The 19,081-nt window shown below is 46.7% G+C and overlaps 1 protein-coding gene across 1 annotated transcript in view; it reads left to right on the plus strand.

The window, feature by feature from the left end:
- EXOC3L4 (exocyst complex component 3 like 4) overlaps positions 1-18,820 on the plus strand; it is a gene marked incomplete in the record, with an annotated part of 73,319 nt that extends 54,499 nt beyond the window's left edge. Inside the window, 3 exon segments of the mRNA XM_040333779.1 lie at positions 11,254-11,406; positions 16,778-16,899; positions 18,369-18,820. Of these exon segments, the coding sequence (XP_040189713.1) occupies positions 11,254-11,406; positions 16,778-16,899; positions 18,369-18,561 (468 nt within the window).
- Between the last annotated feature and the right edge of the window lie 261 nt (positions 18,821-19,081).

Consider the following 19,081-nt stretch of genomic DNA (forward strand, 5'->3'; position numbering starts at 1 on the left):
TTTGGGGTGAGGTACCGCCAATCCCCCCCCCTATCTTTTCCATATTGTAAAGTGGTTAAGCTAATCCTTTTCTAGCACAACTACCCCCCCAATCCCCCATCCTAGCACAAATACCCCCCCTTCAAATTCCCCCCCCCCTAGCACAAATGCCCCCCCCAATCATCCCTACTAGCACAAATCCCTCTCCCCAAAAAAATGTCCCCTCATAGCAAAAAATACCCTCCCCCCACCATATTACCTTTTCTAGCACAACTACCCCCCCCCAATCCCCAATCCTAGCACAAATACCCCCTCTCTCCAAATTTCCCCTCCTAGCACAAATGCCCCCCCCCCCCAATCATCCCTACTAGCACAAATCCCTCTCCCCCAAAAAAATTCCCCTCCTAGCAAAAAATCCCCTCCCCCACACCATATTACCTTTTCTAGCACAACTACCCCCCCAATCCCCCATCCTAGCACAAATACCCTCCCCCTCTCCAAATTTCCCCTCCTAGCACAAATGCCCCTCCAATCATCCCTACTAGCACAAATCCCTCTCCCCCCAAAAAATTCCCCTCCTAGCAAACCCCCCCCCCCCCCCCCCCACCATATTACCTTTTCTAGCACAACCACCCCCCCCCCCCCCAATCCCCCATCCTAGCAAAAATCCATGCTATAACTTTTGCGCAAACCAATAAATAAACGCTTATTGCGTTTTTTTTTTTTTTTACCAAAAATATGTAGAAGAATACGTATCGGCCTAAAGTGAGGGAAAAAACGTTTTTTATATATATATTTGGGGGATATTTATTATAGGAAAAAGTAAAAAATATTGATTTTTTTTTTCTAAATTATCGCTCTTTTTTTATAGCGCAAAAAATAGCACCGCATAAACCGTTATATGCTATAACTTTAACTTTTGCGCAAATGTACACTTATTGAGATTTTTTTTACCAACATATGTAGCAGAATACATATTGGCCTAAACTGATGAAGAAATACATATTTTTACATTTTTATTTATTTTTTTGGCTGTTTGGCCGGACCATTATGCAGGTTATGGACCAGGCCCCTTTTTGCGATTAGGCACTGCGTCGCTTTAACTGACAATTGCGCGGTCGTGCGACATGGCTCCCAAACAAAATTGGCGTCCTTTTTTTCCCACAAATAGAGCTTTCTTTTGGTGGTATTTGATCACCTCTGCGGTTTTTATTTTTTGCGCTATAAACAAAAATAGAGCGACAATTTAGAAAAAAAAATGAATATTTTTAACTTTTTGCTATAATAAATATCTCCAAAAATATATAAAAAATAAATTCTCAGTTTAGGCCGATACGTATTCTTCTACCTATTTTTGGTAAAAAAAAATCGAAATAAGCGTTTATCGGTTGGTTTGAGCAAAATTTATAGCGTTTACAAAATAGGGGATAGTTTTATTGCATTTTTATTAATAATTTTTTTTTTACTACTATTGGCGGCGATCAGCGTTTTTTTTTTTTTTGTGACTGCGACATTATGGCGGACACATCAGACAATTTTGACACATTTTTGGGACCATTGTCATTTTCACAGCGTGAGTGTGTTTCTTACTGTAGGGGGGGCGGGGCTGGACGTGTGATGTCGCCCCAGTCTCAAGTCTTTTGTAGACTCTAACAGGTTTTCTTCTAAGATTGTCCTGTATTTGTCTCCATCCATCTTCCCATCAACTCTGACCAGCTTCCCTGTCCCTGCTGAAGAAAAGCATCCCCACCACATGATGCTGCCACCACCATGTTTCACGGTGGGGATGGTATGTTCAGGGTGATGTGCAGTCTTAGTTTTCCGCCACACATAGCGTTTTGTTTTTAGGCTAAATTTTTTATTTTGGTGTCATGTGACCAGAGCTCCTTCTTCCACATGTTTGCTGTGTCCCCTCCCCCACATGTTTGCTGTGTCCCCCTCCCCCACATGTTTGCTGTGTCCCCTCCCCCACATGTTTGCTGTGTCCCCTCCCCCACATGGCTTCTCACAAACTGCAAACAGGACTTCTTATGTCTTTCTCTCTCCAATGTCTTTCTTCTTGTCACTCTTCCATAAAGGGCAGATTTGTGGAGAGACCACTAATAGTTGTCCTGTGAACAGATTCTCCCCCCTGAGCTGTGGATCTCTGCAGCTTCTCCAGAGTTACCATGGACCTCTTGGCTGCTTCTCTGATGAATGTTCTCCTTGCCCGGCCCGGTCAGTTTAGGTGTACGGCCGTGTCTTGGTAGGTTTGCAGTTGTGCCATACTCTTTCCATTTCCCGATGATGGATTGAACAGAAGCTCCGTGAGATCTTCAAAGCTTGGGAGTTTTTTTTATAACCTAACCCTGCTTTATACTTCTCCACAACTTTATCCCTGACCTGTCTGGTGTGTTCCTCGGCCTTCATGATGCTGTCTGTTCACTAAGGTTCTCTAACAAACCTCTGAGGGCTTCACAGAACAGCTGTATTTATACTGAGATTAAATGACACACAGGTGGGACTCTATTTACTAATTAGGTGACTTCTGAAGGAAATTGGTTCCCCTAGATTTTAGTTGGGGGTATCAGAGTAAAGGGAGCGCCATACAAATGTACCCCCCCCCCCCCCCCCCCACTTTTCATATATTTATTTGTAAAAAAAAATGAAAAACCATTTGTCATTTTCCTTCCACTTCACAATTATGTGACACTTTGTGTTGGTCATCACATAAAATCCCAATAAAATACTTTTACGTTTTTGGTTGTAACATGACAACATGTGGAGAATTTCAAGAAGGTACGAATACTTTTTCAAGGCACTGTATATCACAATTTAAATCGCTAGTGAAAAAGGCTTGATTTAAATCATAATGGGCACAGTGGCAGCAATTTATGGGCACAGTGGCTGCGTTTGATGGGCACAGTGGCAGCAATTTATGGGCACAGTGGCAGCAATTTATGGGCACAGTGGTTGCATTTGATGGGCACAGTGGTTGCATTTGATGGGCACAGTGGTTGCATTTGATGGGCACAGTGGTTGCGTTTGATGGGCACAGTGGTTGCATTTGATGGGCACAGTGGTTGCGTTTGGGCACAGTGGTTGCATTTAATGGGCACAGTGGCTGGGTTTGATGGGCACAGTGGCTGCGTTTGATGGGCACAGGGGCTGCATTTGATGGGCACAGGGGCTGCGTTTAGTGGGCACAATGGTGACAATTAATGGGCACAGTGGCTACATTTGATAGGCACAGTGGTTGTATTTGATGGGCACAGTGGTTGTATTTGATGGGCACAGGGTTGCATTTGATGGGCACGGGGTTGCGTTTGATGGGCACAGTGGCTGCGTTTGATGGGCACAGTGGCTGCTTTTGATGGGCACAGTGGCTGCAATTTATGGACACAGTGGCGGCAATTGGGCACAGTGGTTGCATTTGATGGGCACAGTGGTTGCATTTTATGGGCACAGTGGTTGCGTTTGGGCACAGTGGTTGCATTTAATGGGCACAGTGGCTGGGTTTGATGGGCACAGTGGCTGCGTTTGATGGGCACAGTGGCTGCGTTTGATGGACACAGGGGCTGCATTTGATGGGCACAGGGGCTGTGTTTAGTGGGCACAATGGTGACAATTAATGGGCACAGTGGCTGCATTTGATAGGCACAGTGGTTGTATTTGATGGGCACAGTGGTTGTATTTGATGGGCACAGGGTTGCATTTGATGGGCACAGGGTTGCGTTTGATGGGCACAGTGGCTGCGTTTGATGGGCACAGTGGCTGCGTTTGATGGGCACAGTGACAGTGGCTGCAATTGATGGGCACAGTGTCTGCAATTGATGGGCATAGTGGCTGCAATTGATGGGCGCAGTGGCTGCATTTGATGGGCACAGTGGCTGAATTTGATGGGCACAGTGGCTGAATTTGATAGGTACAGTGTGGCTGCAATTAATGTAATTTTTTTTTCAGTTTGCGCCCCCCCAAAAATTTTGAGCACCAGCCGCCACTGCTCTCAAGGTTATACTTTGTTGACATTCAGATGTGAGGAAGCTCTGCCACTTCCTTTCGTTGGCAGGGCGCGGGATGTCTGGGTGGCGAGGATACCGATGATGAAAGATCCGTAAAAGTCACACAGTGTTCAGTCACATGGGCTTCTTCTCTCTACAGAGTCACTTCAGGATAACCTGTCCTGAACCACTGAGCGTCCAATCAGATCAATCACACAAAGATAAAATAACAATTTCCTGCATCTCACAAATTGCCAAAAGCATTTATCACCAAAAAAAACACACGTATCACAAGAAATACAAATCTAATACATACTTCTCAAGAATCCGCTGTGTCCTCCGTTCAGTGATTGTATGGGCACTACGTCTAATACACTCCATTGACTTTTGCATAGAAATAGAAGGTAGGTCGCTCATCGGATCTTTACTCAATCCTTTTTTTATGACTATTTCCTATGATTGTTAGTGCCATCTAGTGGCTATAATGTGGTATTTTCATGATTTGAAGCATATCAGGAAAAATACCACATCATGGCCTCTAGATGGCATGGATGATCATAGGAAATAGTCATGGGGGGAAAAGATCCTAACAGCTGGATGAATGCATGTGATATTCAGGATCCACCCTATCCTGTGACTGTAAAACATGGGCTGCCGACCACCCGTCAGTCAATTTTACTGACTGTTTGTAAAAATCTGTGTTTTTTTTTTTTACACTACTGTCTGTGAATATCGGGGGCTGATAATTTGTCATGCTGTGTTGACTTTTTAAGCATAGACCCAGCAAATTATTTGTTATGGTCAGTGTTTTCTATATTGTGTTTGTATTGTTTAACCACTTAAGACCCGGCCCTTTAGGCAGCTAAAGGACCCGGCCAGGTTTTGCGATTCGGCACTGCGTCGCTTTAACTGACAATCGCGCGGTCGTGCGACGTGGCTCCCAAACAAAATTGGCGTCCTTTTTTCCCCACAAATAGAGATTTCTTTTGGTGGTATTTGATCACCTCTGCAGTTTTTATTTTTTGCGCTATAAACAAAAATAGAGCGACAATTTTGAAAAAAATTCAATATTTTTTACTTTTTGCTATAATAAATATCCCCCAAAAATATATATAAAAACAGTGGCGATCGGGTCCCGCGGTCCCGGAGCTTCGGACCGGGTCGCGCGCGCCGCGGGCGCGAGCCCACAGCTGAGTACTAGCACAGGACGTACCTGTACGCGCATGTGCCCAGCCGTGCCATTCTGCCGACGTAAATGTGCAGGGGGCGGTCCTTAAGTGGTTAAATATTGGTTGTCTTTGTTTTTAATAGGAGTTCTGCCATAGGCGTGCGCAGCCTATTACTTTAGGCAGGGGCGGACTGACAACTTATGGGGCCCCCGGGCAATAGGAGATGATGGGGGGGGGGGCCCAGGCAATAGGAGATTATGGGGCCCCCAGGCAATAGGAGATTATGGGGCCCCCAGGCAATAGAAGATTATGGGGCCCCCAGGAAATAGATTATGGGGCCGCACAGTATACACACACATACAGTCTATATATACACACACACAGTATACATACACAGTATCAGGGCCGTCTTTAATATGGTTTGGGCCCTGGGCAAACATTTTTTTTGGGCCCCCCTCCAGCTTATTTTGGGCCTGGCTGGTTCACATGTATGTTTTGGCGGTCCTCATTTGTGCAGGTACAGCAGCCCATTGATTTGAATGGGCTGCCATGCCTTTGTTTCCTGCAGAAAAAAGGTGCATTCAGCATTTTAAAAATACAGTTGCCTTTAAATCCATTCTGCTTTTGCACCGTGCTACTTACCTGCAGTTCTTGCACACATAAACGCACTGTGTTTTTAAAAGTGTGACCTAAACGTCTAAAAATGCAGCAAGTTTGACAGTGCGGGAACTGCAGATAAGTCACAGCAGAATGGACAGACAGTGCTGTATTTCAGTGCTTGATGGGCATAGGGGTGCCGTGTGCGCAGCCTATTACATGAGGCATGCGCTTTTCTTTGCAGGAAATGCAGGCATGGCGGCCCATTCAAAAGAATGGGCTGCTTTGCCTGCGCAAATGTGGGCCGCCAAAACACATACATGTGAACCAGCCAGGCCCAAAATAAGCCCATCAAGCAGTTAAATACAGACAGTAATGCCATGTGCTCTGAGGCCTTACTCAGCCTGGACTGCAGGTCTGGTCTGTGATTTAAAGAGTTCCTCTATTTTACACATGGCATGGCATAGGGTCCCATGGTGCTAAAGCAGAATGGACAGACGGTGCTGTGACCCCCATGCCATGCCATGTGTAAAATAGAGGAACTTTTTAAAACACTGACCAGACCTGCAGTGAATCATCAAATATTATAAAGACTTTGGGCACACTCTACAGAAAACTTCTATATACAATATAGATTTGCAAACAGTGACATACCTTGAGGAGCAGGACATGAAGAAGTCAGCCTCGGGAAGAGCAAACTGGGGATGTTATAAAATCACATTCTAATTCACTTTTATATACAAAGAGCACCCAGTGGCAGGAAGGGAGAAGTGCACATCTAAAGGTAAGCCAGGGGTGCTGTACATTTTAAAACACTGGGAAGGGAAGCAGTACTGTCACTGGCTGCGTGCCGCTAATGATTTTCAGCCTGATTTGTGGGCAGCACAGGGGCTTAACAGGTGGCAGGGATCAGGAATTACGGGGCCACTTACACAGCTTCAGGCATGGGCCCCCTGGAGCAGAGAACCGGGCGGGGGGTGCTGCCGCCTGAAATTGAGAAGCAGGGGGGGGCTGCCGCGAATTTAGAAGCGGGGGGCCCTTTACAAAAAAAGAAATAAAGAAAGAAATAAAAATATATATATATAAAAAAAGGGGTGTAGCCATCCGGGGGCCCTGGGGACCTCTGGGCCCTTTAATAAAAAGAAAAAAAAGAAATAAAAATATATATAAAAATATATATATATATTTTTTTTTTAAAAAATAGGGTTGCCATCTGGGGCCCTGGGGACCTCTGGGTCCTTTAATCATTTTTTTTTATAAAAATAAATTACAAAAAAAAGGGGGTTGCCATCCGGGACCTCTGGGCCCTTTAATAAAAAATATATATATAAAAAATAAACATTTATAAAAAAAAAGGGGGGGTTGCCATCCAGGGCCCTGGGGACCTCTGGGTCCTTTAATAACAACTATATATATATATATATATATATATATATATATATATATATATATATATATATATATATATATATATAAAGAAAAAAAAGAAATAAAATAATATGAAAAATAAATTATAAAAAAGGGGGGTTGCCATCCAGGGCCCTGGGGGCCTCCGGGGGCCCTGGGGACCCCTTAAAAAAAGTGTCCCTTTAATAAAAAAAACCTCTAAAAAAAATTGGCCCTTTAATAAAAAATAAAATAAAAATATATTAAAAAAAATGTTTCTTTATTTAAAAATAAATAAAAAAAAGGGGGGTTGCCATCTGGGGCCCTGGGGGCCTCCGGGCCCCTGGGGGCCTCCAGACCCCTAAAAAAAAAAAAAAAAAAAAAAAAAAAGTTTTTTTTTTTTTTTTTTTTTTAAAGGGGGTTACTTTGGGCCCCCAACAGTGACAGGGCCCTGGGCAGCTGCCCCATTTGCCCTGTGGTAAAGACGGCCCTGCACAGTATACATACACAGTATACACACACATACAGTCTATATATATATATATATATATATATACACACACACACAGGGCCAGATTCACAAAGGTTAGCGGATCTTTAGATCCGTGTAACCTATGTGTTTTAAGATCCGCCCTCGCAAGTTTGTGAGGAAAGTGTCAAATTCACAACACACTTACCTCCAAACTTGCGACGGCGGATCCTAACTCCCCCAGCGGAATTCAAATTCCGCGGCTAGGGGAGTGTCATATTAAAATCAGGCGCGCTCCCGCGCCGATTTAAATACGCATGCGTCGTCCGGGGAATTTCCCGGCGTGCATTGCTCCCACTGACGTCAATAGGACGTCAGTGGTTGCGACGTGAGCGGGACTTGCGACGCGCGTGTTCGTGAATCGGCGTACGCAAACGATGTTAGACTTTATTCATCGGAAATTCCGATCGTGTGGGCCCCTTCTGACTTTTTTTCCGTCGGTGTTTAGAAATAGAACATGTTTTATTTTTTTCTGATGGGGAAAAAAAACGATAGGAAATTCCTATCGTCTGTGTGCAACTCCGATGGAGAAAAAAACACACGCATGCTCAGAATCAAGTCGACGCATGCTCGGAAGCATTGAACTTCATTTTTCTCAGCTCTTCGTAGTGTTTTACGTCACCGCGTTTTGGGCGGTCGGAATTTAGTCCGACAGTGTGTAGGCAAGACTGATGGAAGTCAGCTTCATCGGAATTCCGATGGAAAATTCCATCGGATTTTATTCCACCGGAAATTTTGATCGTGAGTACAGGGCATTAGGCGTCCAATCACAGCGTCACTGTGTCATAGCAGAAGACGGAAGAGGAGAAGACATTGAGGACAGCGTTGACCCAAGACAGGTAAGTGCTGGGCAGGTGGGGCACACTGGCGGCATTTTATGGGGCAAATCTGGCAGCACGCTGACGGCACTTGATCGGGCAAATCTGGCAGCACGCTGGTGGCATTTGATGGGGAAAACCGTCAGCCCGCTGGCGACAATTTATGGGCACACTGGCGGCAATTGATGGGCACACTGGCAGCCCACTGGTGGCAATTGATGGGGCACACTGGAAGCAATTGATGGGGCACACTGACAAAAATTGATGGTTACAGTGGTTGCGTTTGTTTTTTTTCAGTTTGTTCCCCCCCCCCATTTTGAGCACCAGCTGCCACTGATGGTGGAAGACCCTCAAAATGGCCAAAACACGAGTTCAGACCCAGGAACTGGGCACAGATCTCCCACCAGTAGAATCCCCAACTGAAACTGCCAGCCAACTTGTCTTTCCACCACCTATCAGGTGCTGAGAAATAAGCTTTCGGTGGCCTGACCCTCCAGATAGATGATTTGTGCCGATGGATGGGAGATTCCCTTCATGGCCGGATGGTTCTTTATATTTGGATGAACTTTGGACTAAGTTCATAAATCTCGCCGCACTGCAGATCCGCTTCCTTAGTTGCACCTGGATCCTGATGCTGAGCAAGCGTCATCCTCTATAGGCCAGTTCCTTTTCCTCTGATACGGCCCTTTAACTGCTCCCCATCTGGAGCACCGCCAAGGCTGTACACCACACTAATATGACATGGGAGAAATAAGAGGAACAAAACAAAGGTGACGTAAAGGAAGGTAAAGGACGTAAAGGAAGGTATAGGACGTAAAGAAAGGTAAAGGAAGGTAAAGGAAGGTATAGGACGTAAAGGAAGGTATAGGACGTAAAGGAAGGTATAGGACGTAAAGGAAGGTATAGGACGTAAAGGAAGGTATAGGACGTAAAAGAAAGGTAAAGGAAGGTATAGGACATAAAGGAAGGTATAGGACATAAAGGAAGGTAAAGGAAGGTATAGGACGTAAAAGAAAGGTAAAGGAAGGTATAGGACATAAAGGAAGGTATAGGACATAAAGGAAGGTAAAGGAAGGTATAGGACGTAAAAGAAAGGTAAAGGAAGGTATAGGACGTAAAGGAAGGTAAAGGACGTAAAGGAAGGTAAAGGACGTAAAGGAAGGTAAAGGACGTAAAGGAAGGTAAAGGACGTAAAGGAAGGTAAAGGACGTAAAGGAAGGTAAAGGACGGTAAAGGAAGGTAAAGGACGTAAAGGAAGGTAAAGGAGGGTAAAGGAAAGTAAAGGACGGTAAAGTACGGTAAAGGAAGGTAAAGGACGGTAAAGGAAGTTAAAGGACATAAAGGAAGGTAAAGGACGTAAAGGAAGGTAAAGGACGTAAAGGAAGGTAAAGGAAGGTAAAGGACGTAAAGGAGGGTAAAGGACGTAAAGGAAGGTAAAGGACGTAAAGGAAGGTAAAGGAAGGTAAAGGACGTAAAGGAAGGTAAAGGACGTAAAGGAAGGGAAAGGAGGTAAAGGACGTAAAGGAAGGTAAAGGACGTAAAGGAAGGTAAAGGACGTAAAGGAAAATAAAGGGAGGTAAAGGCGGTAAAGGAAGGTAAAGGACGTAAAGGAAGGTAAAGGATGTAAAGGAAGGTAAAGGACGTAAAGGAAGGTAATGGATCTAAAGGAAGGTAAAAGACGTAAAGGAAGGTAAAGGACGTAAAGGAAGGTAAAGGATGTAAAGGAAGGTAAAGGATGTAAAGGAAGGTAAAGGATGTAAAGGAAGGTAAAGGACGTAAAGGAAGGTAAAGGACGTAAAGGAAGGTAAAGGACGTAAAGGAAGGCAGACTTCATAAGATTTTGAGATGACCGAATACAGCCTATTCAAGCTGAATTCCGGGGTCACCGCTAACTAAGCAGTTAGAATACAAGAGAAGAAGAGGGAAGGGATAGGTCATTCCTCTGATCATTCAGCTGTGTCTATAATCTGAGCTTCCTCTCCTAAAGAAAACCAGTGTTTTATCTATACAGGGCAAGCTTTTATGCGTGTCTTCCCTGCTCTCCTGCCATTCCAGTTGGCCACAGAGGGCCAGTTTACTGTTCAGACTGTATAGGGACCAGAGTGTGGCAAGTTGGAGTAAAACAACGCTCCATCTTTAGTATTAAGGGGGAGAAATAGTGCCCCATCATTGGTGTCAGTGGAAAGAATAGTGCCCCATCATTGGTGTCAGTGGGAGGAATAGTGTCCCATCATTGGTATCAGTGGGAGGAATAGTGCCCCATCATTGGGAAGAATGGTGCCCCATCATTGGTGTCAGTGGGAGGAATATTGACCCATCATTGGTGTCCCAGGGCTGTCACATGGGGTCAAAAAAAGTCCTTAACCCCGTGCAAGTTCCAACTACAGGAAGTCAGAGTTACACAAGTCTTCCTGAATAAAGTGGAAGTGAAGGGAAAGTGATCTTGAGCTACTGGGGAGGGGGGCATTAAAGTGAACCGATAACCTGGCTGAGCACTTTGAAATGGTGTGCAGCCAGTCCCGTGTTCCTGAAACCCCTGCCAGGCAGCTTCACCAGGTCCCTCACTTGCCCTGCAGCTTTGTCAGTACAGCTTGTTCAGGGACCTGCTGCCCCAAGCCTGCTGATTCGTCAATGAAGGAACAACAGAAGACTGAAGAGGTCATGCCTCTGCTCTCCTCACCTCCAAACATACCGATAGGAAATGGTGTTTGGTTTTATTGGGTGTGCCGCTGGATAGTTGTGAAGTATTGCTGAGTGTCATTGGCCTGAATGTAAATGTGGCGTTTATTCCCCAGGAAATGGCGTGCCGGGCGCACAAATATCTGGTGAAGGAATACATTGCACAGATAATGAAGCGGAAGGTGAGCCTCAATCCACTGAACCGGAAGAAAGCGGCTGAGAAAATGAAGGAGGAGTCCAAACTGTTCAATTCAGTCGCCGACGAGATGGTAAGTCACCTCTTTGGGGCGCAATACCACAATTCTGCCAATATGAAATATTACCAGGAACCATTTGTACCATAACTGGGTGTGACCCCCCCCCCCACATTTTTTGCCCGCCAAACGCACAGTCAATAGGTGTGCGCAGCCTATTGCATTAGTGCAGGGGTGACAAACTTAATTTCATGGTGGGCCGCATCAGCATTATGATGGCCCTCAAAAGGGCCGGTTGTATCTGTAAGATTAAATGTCCAGCCCATCCCCCTCCCCTTACATTAGATGTCACCCCACCATCAGAAGTTGTGTCCCCCACCCTCCCTTACATCACAGTGCACCCCCCTTTCCTTTTGCTGCTGCTGGGAAGAAGCTTGAAAGCAGAAGGTAAGGGTCTGGAGGAGGGCTGGAGGTGCGAGGGCCACATAAAATGGCCTGGAGGGCCGGATTCGGCCCGCGGGCCTTGTGTTTGACACCTGTGTATTAGGGTGTGCACCCCAAAGCTCAAACACACGTTACAATCTTATTTTTAACTGTGTTTTTGTAAAAAAAAATGAAGGAGCCACATTGGGGGCTTTGGTAAAATATTAGGGGTCTAAACAGACCCCTGATGTCTCAATTTTGAGACAGAGAACGGGACTGAGGGCAGAGATTCCTCAGTCCCTTTCTCTGCAGCCTCAGCTGTACTAGACATTGGGGTAGATTCAGGTAGGGCTGCGCACTCTTACGGAGGCGCAGCGTTCCGTTTTTACGCTACGCCTCCGTAAATTACTTGCGCTACGCTTCATTCACGAAGCAGTAGCTCCGTAATTTGCGGGGGCGTTCCGTAAAAGTGGCCGGCGTAAGCGCGCGTAATTTAAATGATCCCGTAGGGGGCGTGGATCATTTAAATTAGGTGCGTTCCCGCGCCGAACATACTGCGCATGCACCGTCGGGAAACTTTCCCGGCGTGCATTGCGGTAAATGACGTCGCAAGGACGTCATTTGCTTCAACGTGAACGTAAATGGCGTCCAGCGCCATTCACGATTCACTTACGCAAACGACGTAATTTTCAAAAATCGCGACGCGGGAACGACGGGTATACTTAGCATTGGCTGCGCCTGCTAATAGCATGAGCAGCCTTATGCAGAAACCGACGAACGCAAACGACGTAAAATTTGAACGCCGGGCGCGCGTACGGTTGTGAATCGGCGTGAGTATGCAATTTGCATACTCTACGCTGACCACTACGGGAACGCCACCTAGCGGCCAGCGTAAGAATGCAGCCTACGATACGACGGCATAAGAGTCTTATGCCAGGCATATCTTAGGCTGCAGTCGGCGTATCGAGCTTTCTGAATACAGAAAGTCGATACGCCGGCGCTACTTAGCAATTACGCTGCGTATCTATGGATACGCAGGCGTAATTGCTACCTGAATCTACCCCACTGAATGAATGGGAAGTGCTGAGCGGCTTCCTGTTTTATTCACAGACTGAAACATAGCAAACACAGCTTATTGTGCTTCGGTTCTGAATGACCACAGTGAGTGATTGGTAATGATCACTCGCTGCGTTTACTCAGAAAAGGAAGGGGTTAACTACATAGTTACCGGCCTCTCCCCCAGCCCCCCCCCCCCGCGCTCTCAATCCTAAAGCATTAGTCACAGCAGCTGGCGTTAGGGCTCTTTCACACGGGACGATCCGCCGCATGAAACTCCGCTTGCTCACTCCGTTGATCCCCGCTGAGTCGGCGGGTGACAGGGCGGTCCCCGCACACTGTGCAGGGACCGCCCTGTCAGATCTCCGCTCTCCCCTATGAGGGGGGGTGGGGGATCGGATGAACACGGACCGTCTGTCTGATCCGCAGACGGAAGGAAGAATAGGGTTTTCCTCTGTCTGCAGAATCGGAGGATCGCAGAACTGGATGAGATCAGGTGTCAGCGAATGTTCATCCGCTGACACCCGCGATCTCATAGGGATCAATGGATGGATAAAAAAGCGGACATGCGGTCCGCAGGTGTGAAAGGGGCCTTAGAGAAGAGAAGGGAAGCTGGCAGCGCTGCAGGGTGGGAAGGTCGTGGGGGGCATTCAGATTAGGGTGTGCCCTATGTTAAGGAGCGGGGTTGGGAAGTCGGCCGCCGTGTCATTCCCCGCTGACAGCTGAAAGGAAAAAAAAGGAAATAGCAGTAAAGAAAAAAAAAAACACGGGGTCCCCCCCCCAGTCCCTTCCGGTCTGGTGTGGATTTTAACCACTTAAGGACCGCCTAACGCCGATATACGTCGGCAGAATGGCACGGCTGGGCACATCAACGTATATGTACGTTGATCTTTAAGCCCAGCCGTGGGTCGCGGGCGCGCTCCCGGTCCGAAGCTCCGTGGCCGCGGGACCCGATCGCCGATAGAGTCCCACGATCGCTCCCCGGAGCTGAAGAACGGGGAGAACCGTGTGTAAACACAGCTTCCCCATTCTTCACTGTGGCGCCGTCATCGATCGTGTGTTCTCTTTTATAGGGAAACACAATCAATGACGTCACACCTACAGCCACACCCCCCTACAGTTGTAAACACATATGAGGTCACACATAACCCCATCAGCGCCCCCTTGTGGTTAACTCCCAAACTGCAACTGTCATTTTCACAGTAATCAGTGCATTTTAAATGCATTTTGGTCCGGGTCTTAAGTGGTTGAGGGGAATACTAAGCCAACACATGCGTAAGTTGCAGAGGCACTTCACGGCACCCCAGCATTCGCAATTATGAGCCACTTTGTGTTGGTCCATCACATAAAATCCCAATAAAATACATTTACGTTTTTAGTTGTAACATGAGAAAATGTGGGAAATTTCAAGGGGTATGAATACTTTTTCAAGGTGCTGTAGGCTAAAGGAGATCAACAACACTGATAGGCAACAAGAAATGAAAAAGTAGAAGACAAGTAGGTAGATTCAGAGAGACTTAGGCTGGCGTATCAGTAGATACGCCAGCCTAAGTCTGAATGTGCGCCGGTGCTAATTTAAGCGTATTCTGGTAACCAGATACGCCTAAATTAGGCTCAGATACGAGCGGCGTAAGTGTCTTACACCGTCGTATCCTAAAGTGTAATTTTTAGGCTGACCGCTAGGTGGCGCTTCCATTGCGGTCGGCGTAGAATATGTAAATCACTAGATACGCCTATTCACGAACGTGCGCCCGGCGCAGTACAGATACGCCGTTTACGTAACGCATTATCAGGCCTAAAGTTATTCCATCAAATAGCTGGAATAGTAATGTTAAGTATGGCCGTCGTTCCCACGTCGAAATTCGAAAATTTCCGTGAATAGGGATTTACGTCATTTACGTCCACGTCAAAACCAATAGGACCGTGCGGCGTACTTAGCCGCAATGCACACTGGGATATGTAGGCGGACGGCGCATGCGCCGTTCGTAAAATACGTCAATCACGTAAGGTCAACCCCCATTACCATAAAACACGCCCCCTCAGCTAAATTTGAATTAGGCGCCATTACGCCCGCCCGATTTACGCTACGCTGCTGTAACTTAGCAGGCAAGTACTTTGTGAATCATGTACTTGCCTCCATAACTTATGGCGGCGTAGTGTAAACACGATACACTACGCCGCCGAAAAGTTAGGGCAGGCTTTCTGAATCCAGCAAAATGTTCCCCGACTTGTTCATTCCCCGACTTGGGGTAGGCGGTACACTTTGGTGGGGGTGGGTCAGCCAAGCCCTGTGACCTTTGACCTCTGGGAACCCGTCTTCTGACCTTTGGGGGAGGTCCCTGTTCCAATTTCTGAGTCCTAGCCATATTCTTCAATGGGAAACCCTACCCCTAACCCCTAGCCCTGGCCCTAGCCTTAGCCCTAACCCTAGCCCTAGCCTTAGCCCTAACCCTAGCCCTAGCCCTAGCCTTAGCCCTAACCCTAGCCCTGGCCCTAGCCTTAGCCCTAACCCTAGCCCTAGCCTTAGCCCTAACCCTGGCCCTAGCCTTAGCCCGAACCCTAGCCCTAGCCCTAACCCTAGCCCTAGCCTTAGCCCTAACCCTAGCCCTAGCCTTAGCCCTAACCCTAGCCCTGGCCCTAGCCTTAGCCCTAACCCTAGCCCTAGCCTTAGCCCTAACCCTGGCCCTAGCCCTAACCCTAGCCCTAGCCTTAGCCCTAACCCTAGCCCTAGCCTTAGCCCTGGCCCTAGCCTTAGCCCTAACCCTAGCCTTAGCCCTAACCCTAGCCTTAGCCCTAACCCTAGCCCTGGCCCTAGCCTTAGCCCTAACCCTAGCCCTAGCCTTAGCCCTAACCCTAGCCCTAGCCTTAGCCCTAACCCTAGCCCTGGCCATAGCCCTAGCCCTAACCCTAGCCCTGGCCCTAGCCTTAGCCCTAACCCTAGCCTTAGCCCTAACCCTAGCCTTAGCCCTAACCCTAGCCCTAGCCCTGGCCATAGCCTTAGCCCTAACCCTAGCCCTAGCCTTAGCCCTAACCCTAGCCCTAGCCCTGGCCATAGCCTTAGCCCTAACCCTAGCCCTAGCCCTACTAAAATGTCAGTTGCCTTAGGATTTTCGGTGCTCTAGAAAAGTCGGGTTCCACATTGAATTATAGGGTGTTGTCAAAGACTTTTCTAGAAATAAAAGCCAAGAAAAAAATAAAAAAATTTCATGAGATATCAAGAAATTTGAAATAAGATGTTTTTTTTTTCAATTTTAGTTACATTTAAAGCGGAGGTCCACACAAAAAGTAAACCTCCTCTTTCTGGAACTCTCCCCCCCCCCTCCGGTGTCACATTTGGCACCTTTTAGGGGGAGGGGGGTGCAGATACCTGAATAATACAGGTATTTGCACCCACTTCCAGGAATAGATTCCCACGGGAGTCTCTCCCCTCCCCCACTGTCTTCTGGGAAACTCAAACTCACTGGTCCCAGGAGACAGCGGGGACCAGTGATGACGCGACGCGACGCTTACGCATGCGCAGTAGGGAACCGGGCACTAAAGCCGCAACACTTCACTTCCTGATTCCCTCACCGAGGATGGCGGTGGGGGCACACCCGAGAGATCGCGGGCGCCCTGGACAGGTGAGTGTCCTTATTAAAAGTCAGCAGCTGCAGGGTTTGTAGCCGCTGGCTTTTAATATTTTTCTTTTCGTGGGAACTCCGCTTTCATTTCTTTGTTTCCTCCTCCACTTGCTTAAAAGTTTTTCTCTCTTTGATACTCGGACAAGGAAATGTTATTTTTATGGTTCTAAATGTGTCTGGCATTCTTCCTGGCACCGCCCGGGGCTACCCTTCGAGCTGTAGGGAGTCACGTGACTGTTGTGTGCCAGCTCATGGGAATTTCAGGAAAGATTATCACATAATCCGGATTGCTTATTATTATTTTTTTAGTCACTTCTGATTTGCATGTATTTTATGTTTTGTTTTAGGGATCCGACCGGGAAGGGCTGTTCGAAGTAATTTCCTGCATTTCTGAAATCATTGGGTCAAAGAAAAAGGAGGAAATCAAACCTAAACTGGAAGATCTGCATCACCTTTACCCAGATGTCAGGTAAAATAATACCGAGTTCTTTACCAGGGGATAAAAATCTATTAATACAAAAAAAAAAACGTGCTGAGTGAAATTCCCAGGCATTCCAACAGCCATTTAGAATAATTCCAGTAATTGGGCTGATATGTTTATTTTCTATGATCGTCGGCTCCATCTAGTGGCCATAATGTAATATTTTTTTTTCTTGACCGCTTAACCACTTAAGCCCCGGACCTTTAGGCTGCTAAATGCCCAAAGGCGTTTTTACAATTCGGCACTGCGTCGCTTTAACTGACAATTGCGCGCTCGTGCGACGTGGCTCCCAAACAAAATTGGCGTCCTTTTTTCCCCACAAATAGAGCTTTCTTTTGGTGGTATTTGATCACCTCTGCGGTTTTTATTTTTTGCGCTATAAACAAAAATAGAGACAATTTTGAAAAAAATGCAATATTTTTTACTTTTTGCTATAATAAATATCCCCAAAAACATATATAAAAAAATAAATTTTCCTCAGTTTAGGCCGATACGTATTCTTCTACATATTTTTGGTAAACAAAATCGCAATAAGCGTTTATCGATTGGTTTGCGCAAAATTTATAGCGTTTACAAAATAGGGGATATTTGTATTGCATTTTTATAATTTTTTTTTTTTTTACTACTATTGGCGGCGATCAGCGATTTTTTTCATGACTGCGACATTATGGCGGACACATCGGACATAAGGTGGAACCAAGAAATGGTGCTCAGAGGTGGGTAGGGGGTGAAACTAATCAATGGTGCTTGGAGGTGGGTAGGGGGTGGAGAAAAGGAATGGTGCTCGGAAGTGGGGAGGGGGTGGAACCAAAGAATGGTGCCTCGGAGGTGGAACCAAGAAATGGTGGTCAGAGGAGGGTAGGGAGTGGAACCAAGGAATGGTGCCTCGGAGGTGGGTAGGGGGTGAAACTAATGAATGGTGCTCGGAGGTGGGTAGGGGTTGGAGAAAAGGAATGGTGCTCGGAGGTGGGTAGGGAGTGTAACCAAGGAATGGTGCTCGGAGGTGGGTAGGGGGTGGAGAAATGGAATGGTGCTCGGAAGTGGGAAGGGGGTGGAACCAAAGAATGGTGCCTCGGAGGTGGAACCAAGAAATGGTGCTCAGAGGTGGGTGGGAGTGGAACCAAGGAATGGTGCTCGGAGGTGGGTAGGGGGTGGAGAAAAGGAATGGTGCTCGGAAGTGGGGAGGGGGTGGAACCAAAGAATGGTGCCTCGGAGGTGGAACCAAGGAATAGTGCCCAGAGGTGGGTAGGGGGTGAAACTAATGAATGGTGCTCGGAGGTGGGTAGGGGGTGGAGAAATGGAATGGTGCTCAGAGGTGGGTAGGGGGTGATACTAATGAATGGTGCTTGGAGGTGGGTAGGGGGTGGACACAAGAGGTGACTCAGAAGGAGGGAGTTCCTGCACCTATTCTCTGAGAAGAAAAGCCCTGCTTACATACATATTCCTTTTTCTTGCAGCGAGGAACACATCTTGTGTATTTTACATGTTCAAGGCACCGGGCGCAGCAGAAAGCTTCTAGAACATTTCCATCAGCTGCAGAGAAATCGCCAACCTCCAAATGAGCCCGGGGACCGGCTGTTCTCCGAGATAGACTGCGTCACGCAAGTCGCCTGTTTTTCCTGCAATTTTAGTGCTCAGTTGGACCCGTGATCACTTGGTACCGGAGAACCGCCATTGGAAGGACTTTTCCCCAATGGAACTTTTCCCAGAACTTCCAACTTTCAAGCATTTGATGAAAGTTCTTTGACTATAAAAAAAACACAAGAATTTTGGGGGGGGAAGAGCGAACCCGGGAACCCGGACGGGCCGTCACCCCTGCAATATCAAGCTGTGAACTTTGAAATTTGTGATTCAAGACGTAATAATGCCATGGATTGGATTTCAAAGAATAAAATATTATAAGCTATAAGTATATTCATATATTATATATATATATATTCTTATTCTAAACCTAACCCTCTAACTCTAACCCTCTAACTCTAGCCCTAACCCTCTAACCCTCTAACTCTAACCCTCTAACTCTAACCCTCTAACTCAAACTCTAACCCTCTAACTCTAACCCTCTAACTCTAACCCTCTAACTCTAACCCTCTAACTCTAACTCTAACCATCTAACTCTAACTCTAACCCTCTAACTCTAACCCTCTAACTCTAACTCTAACCCTCTAAC

Source organism: Rana temporaria, chromosome 13, assembly GCF_905171775.1.
Source record: "Rana temporaria chromosome 13, aRanTem1.1, whole genome shotgun sequence".
NCBI classification, from domain to species: Eukaryota; Metazoa; Chordata; class Amphibia; order Anura; family Ranidae; genus Rana; species Rana temporaria.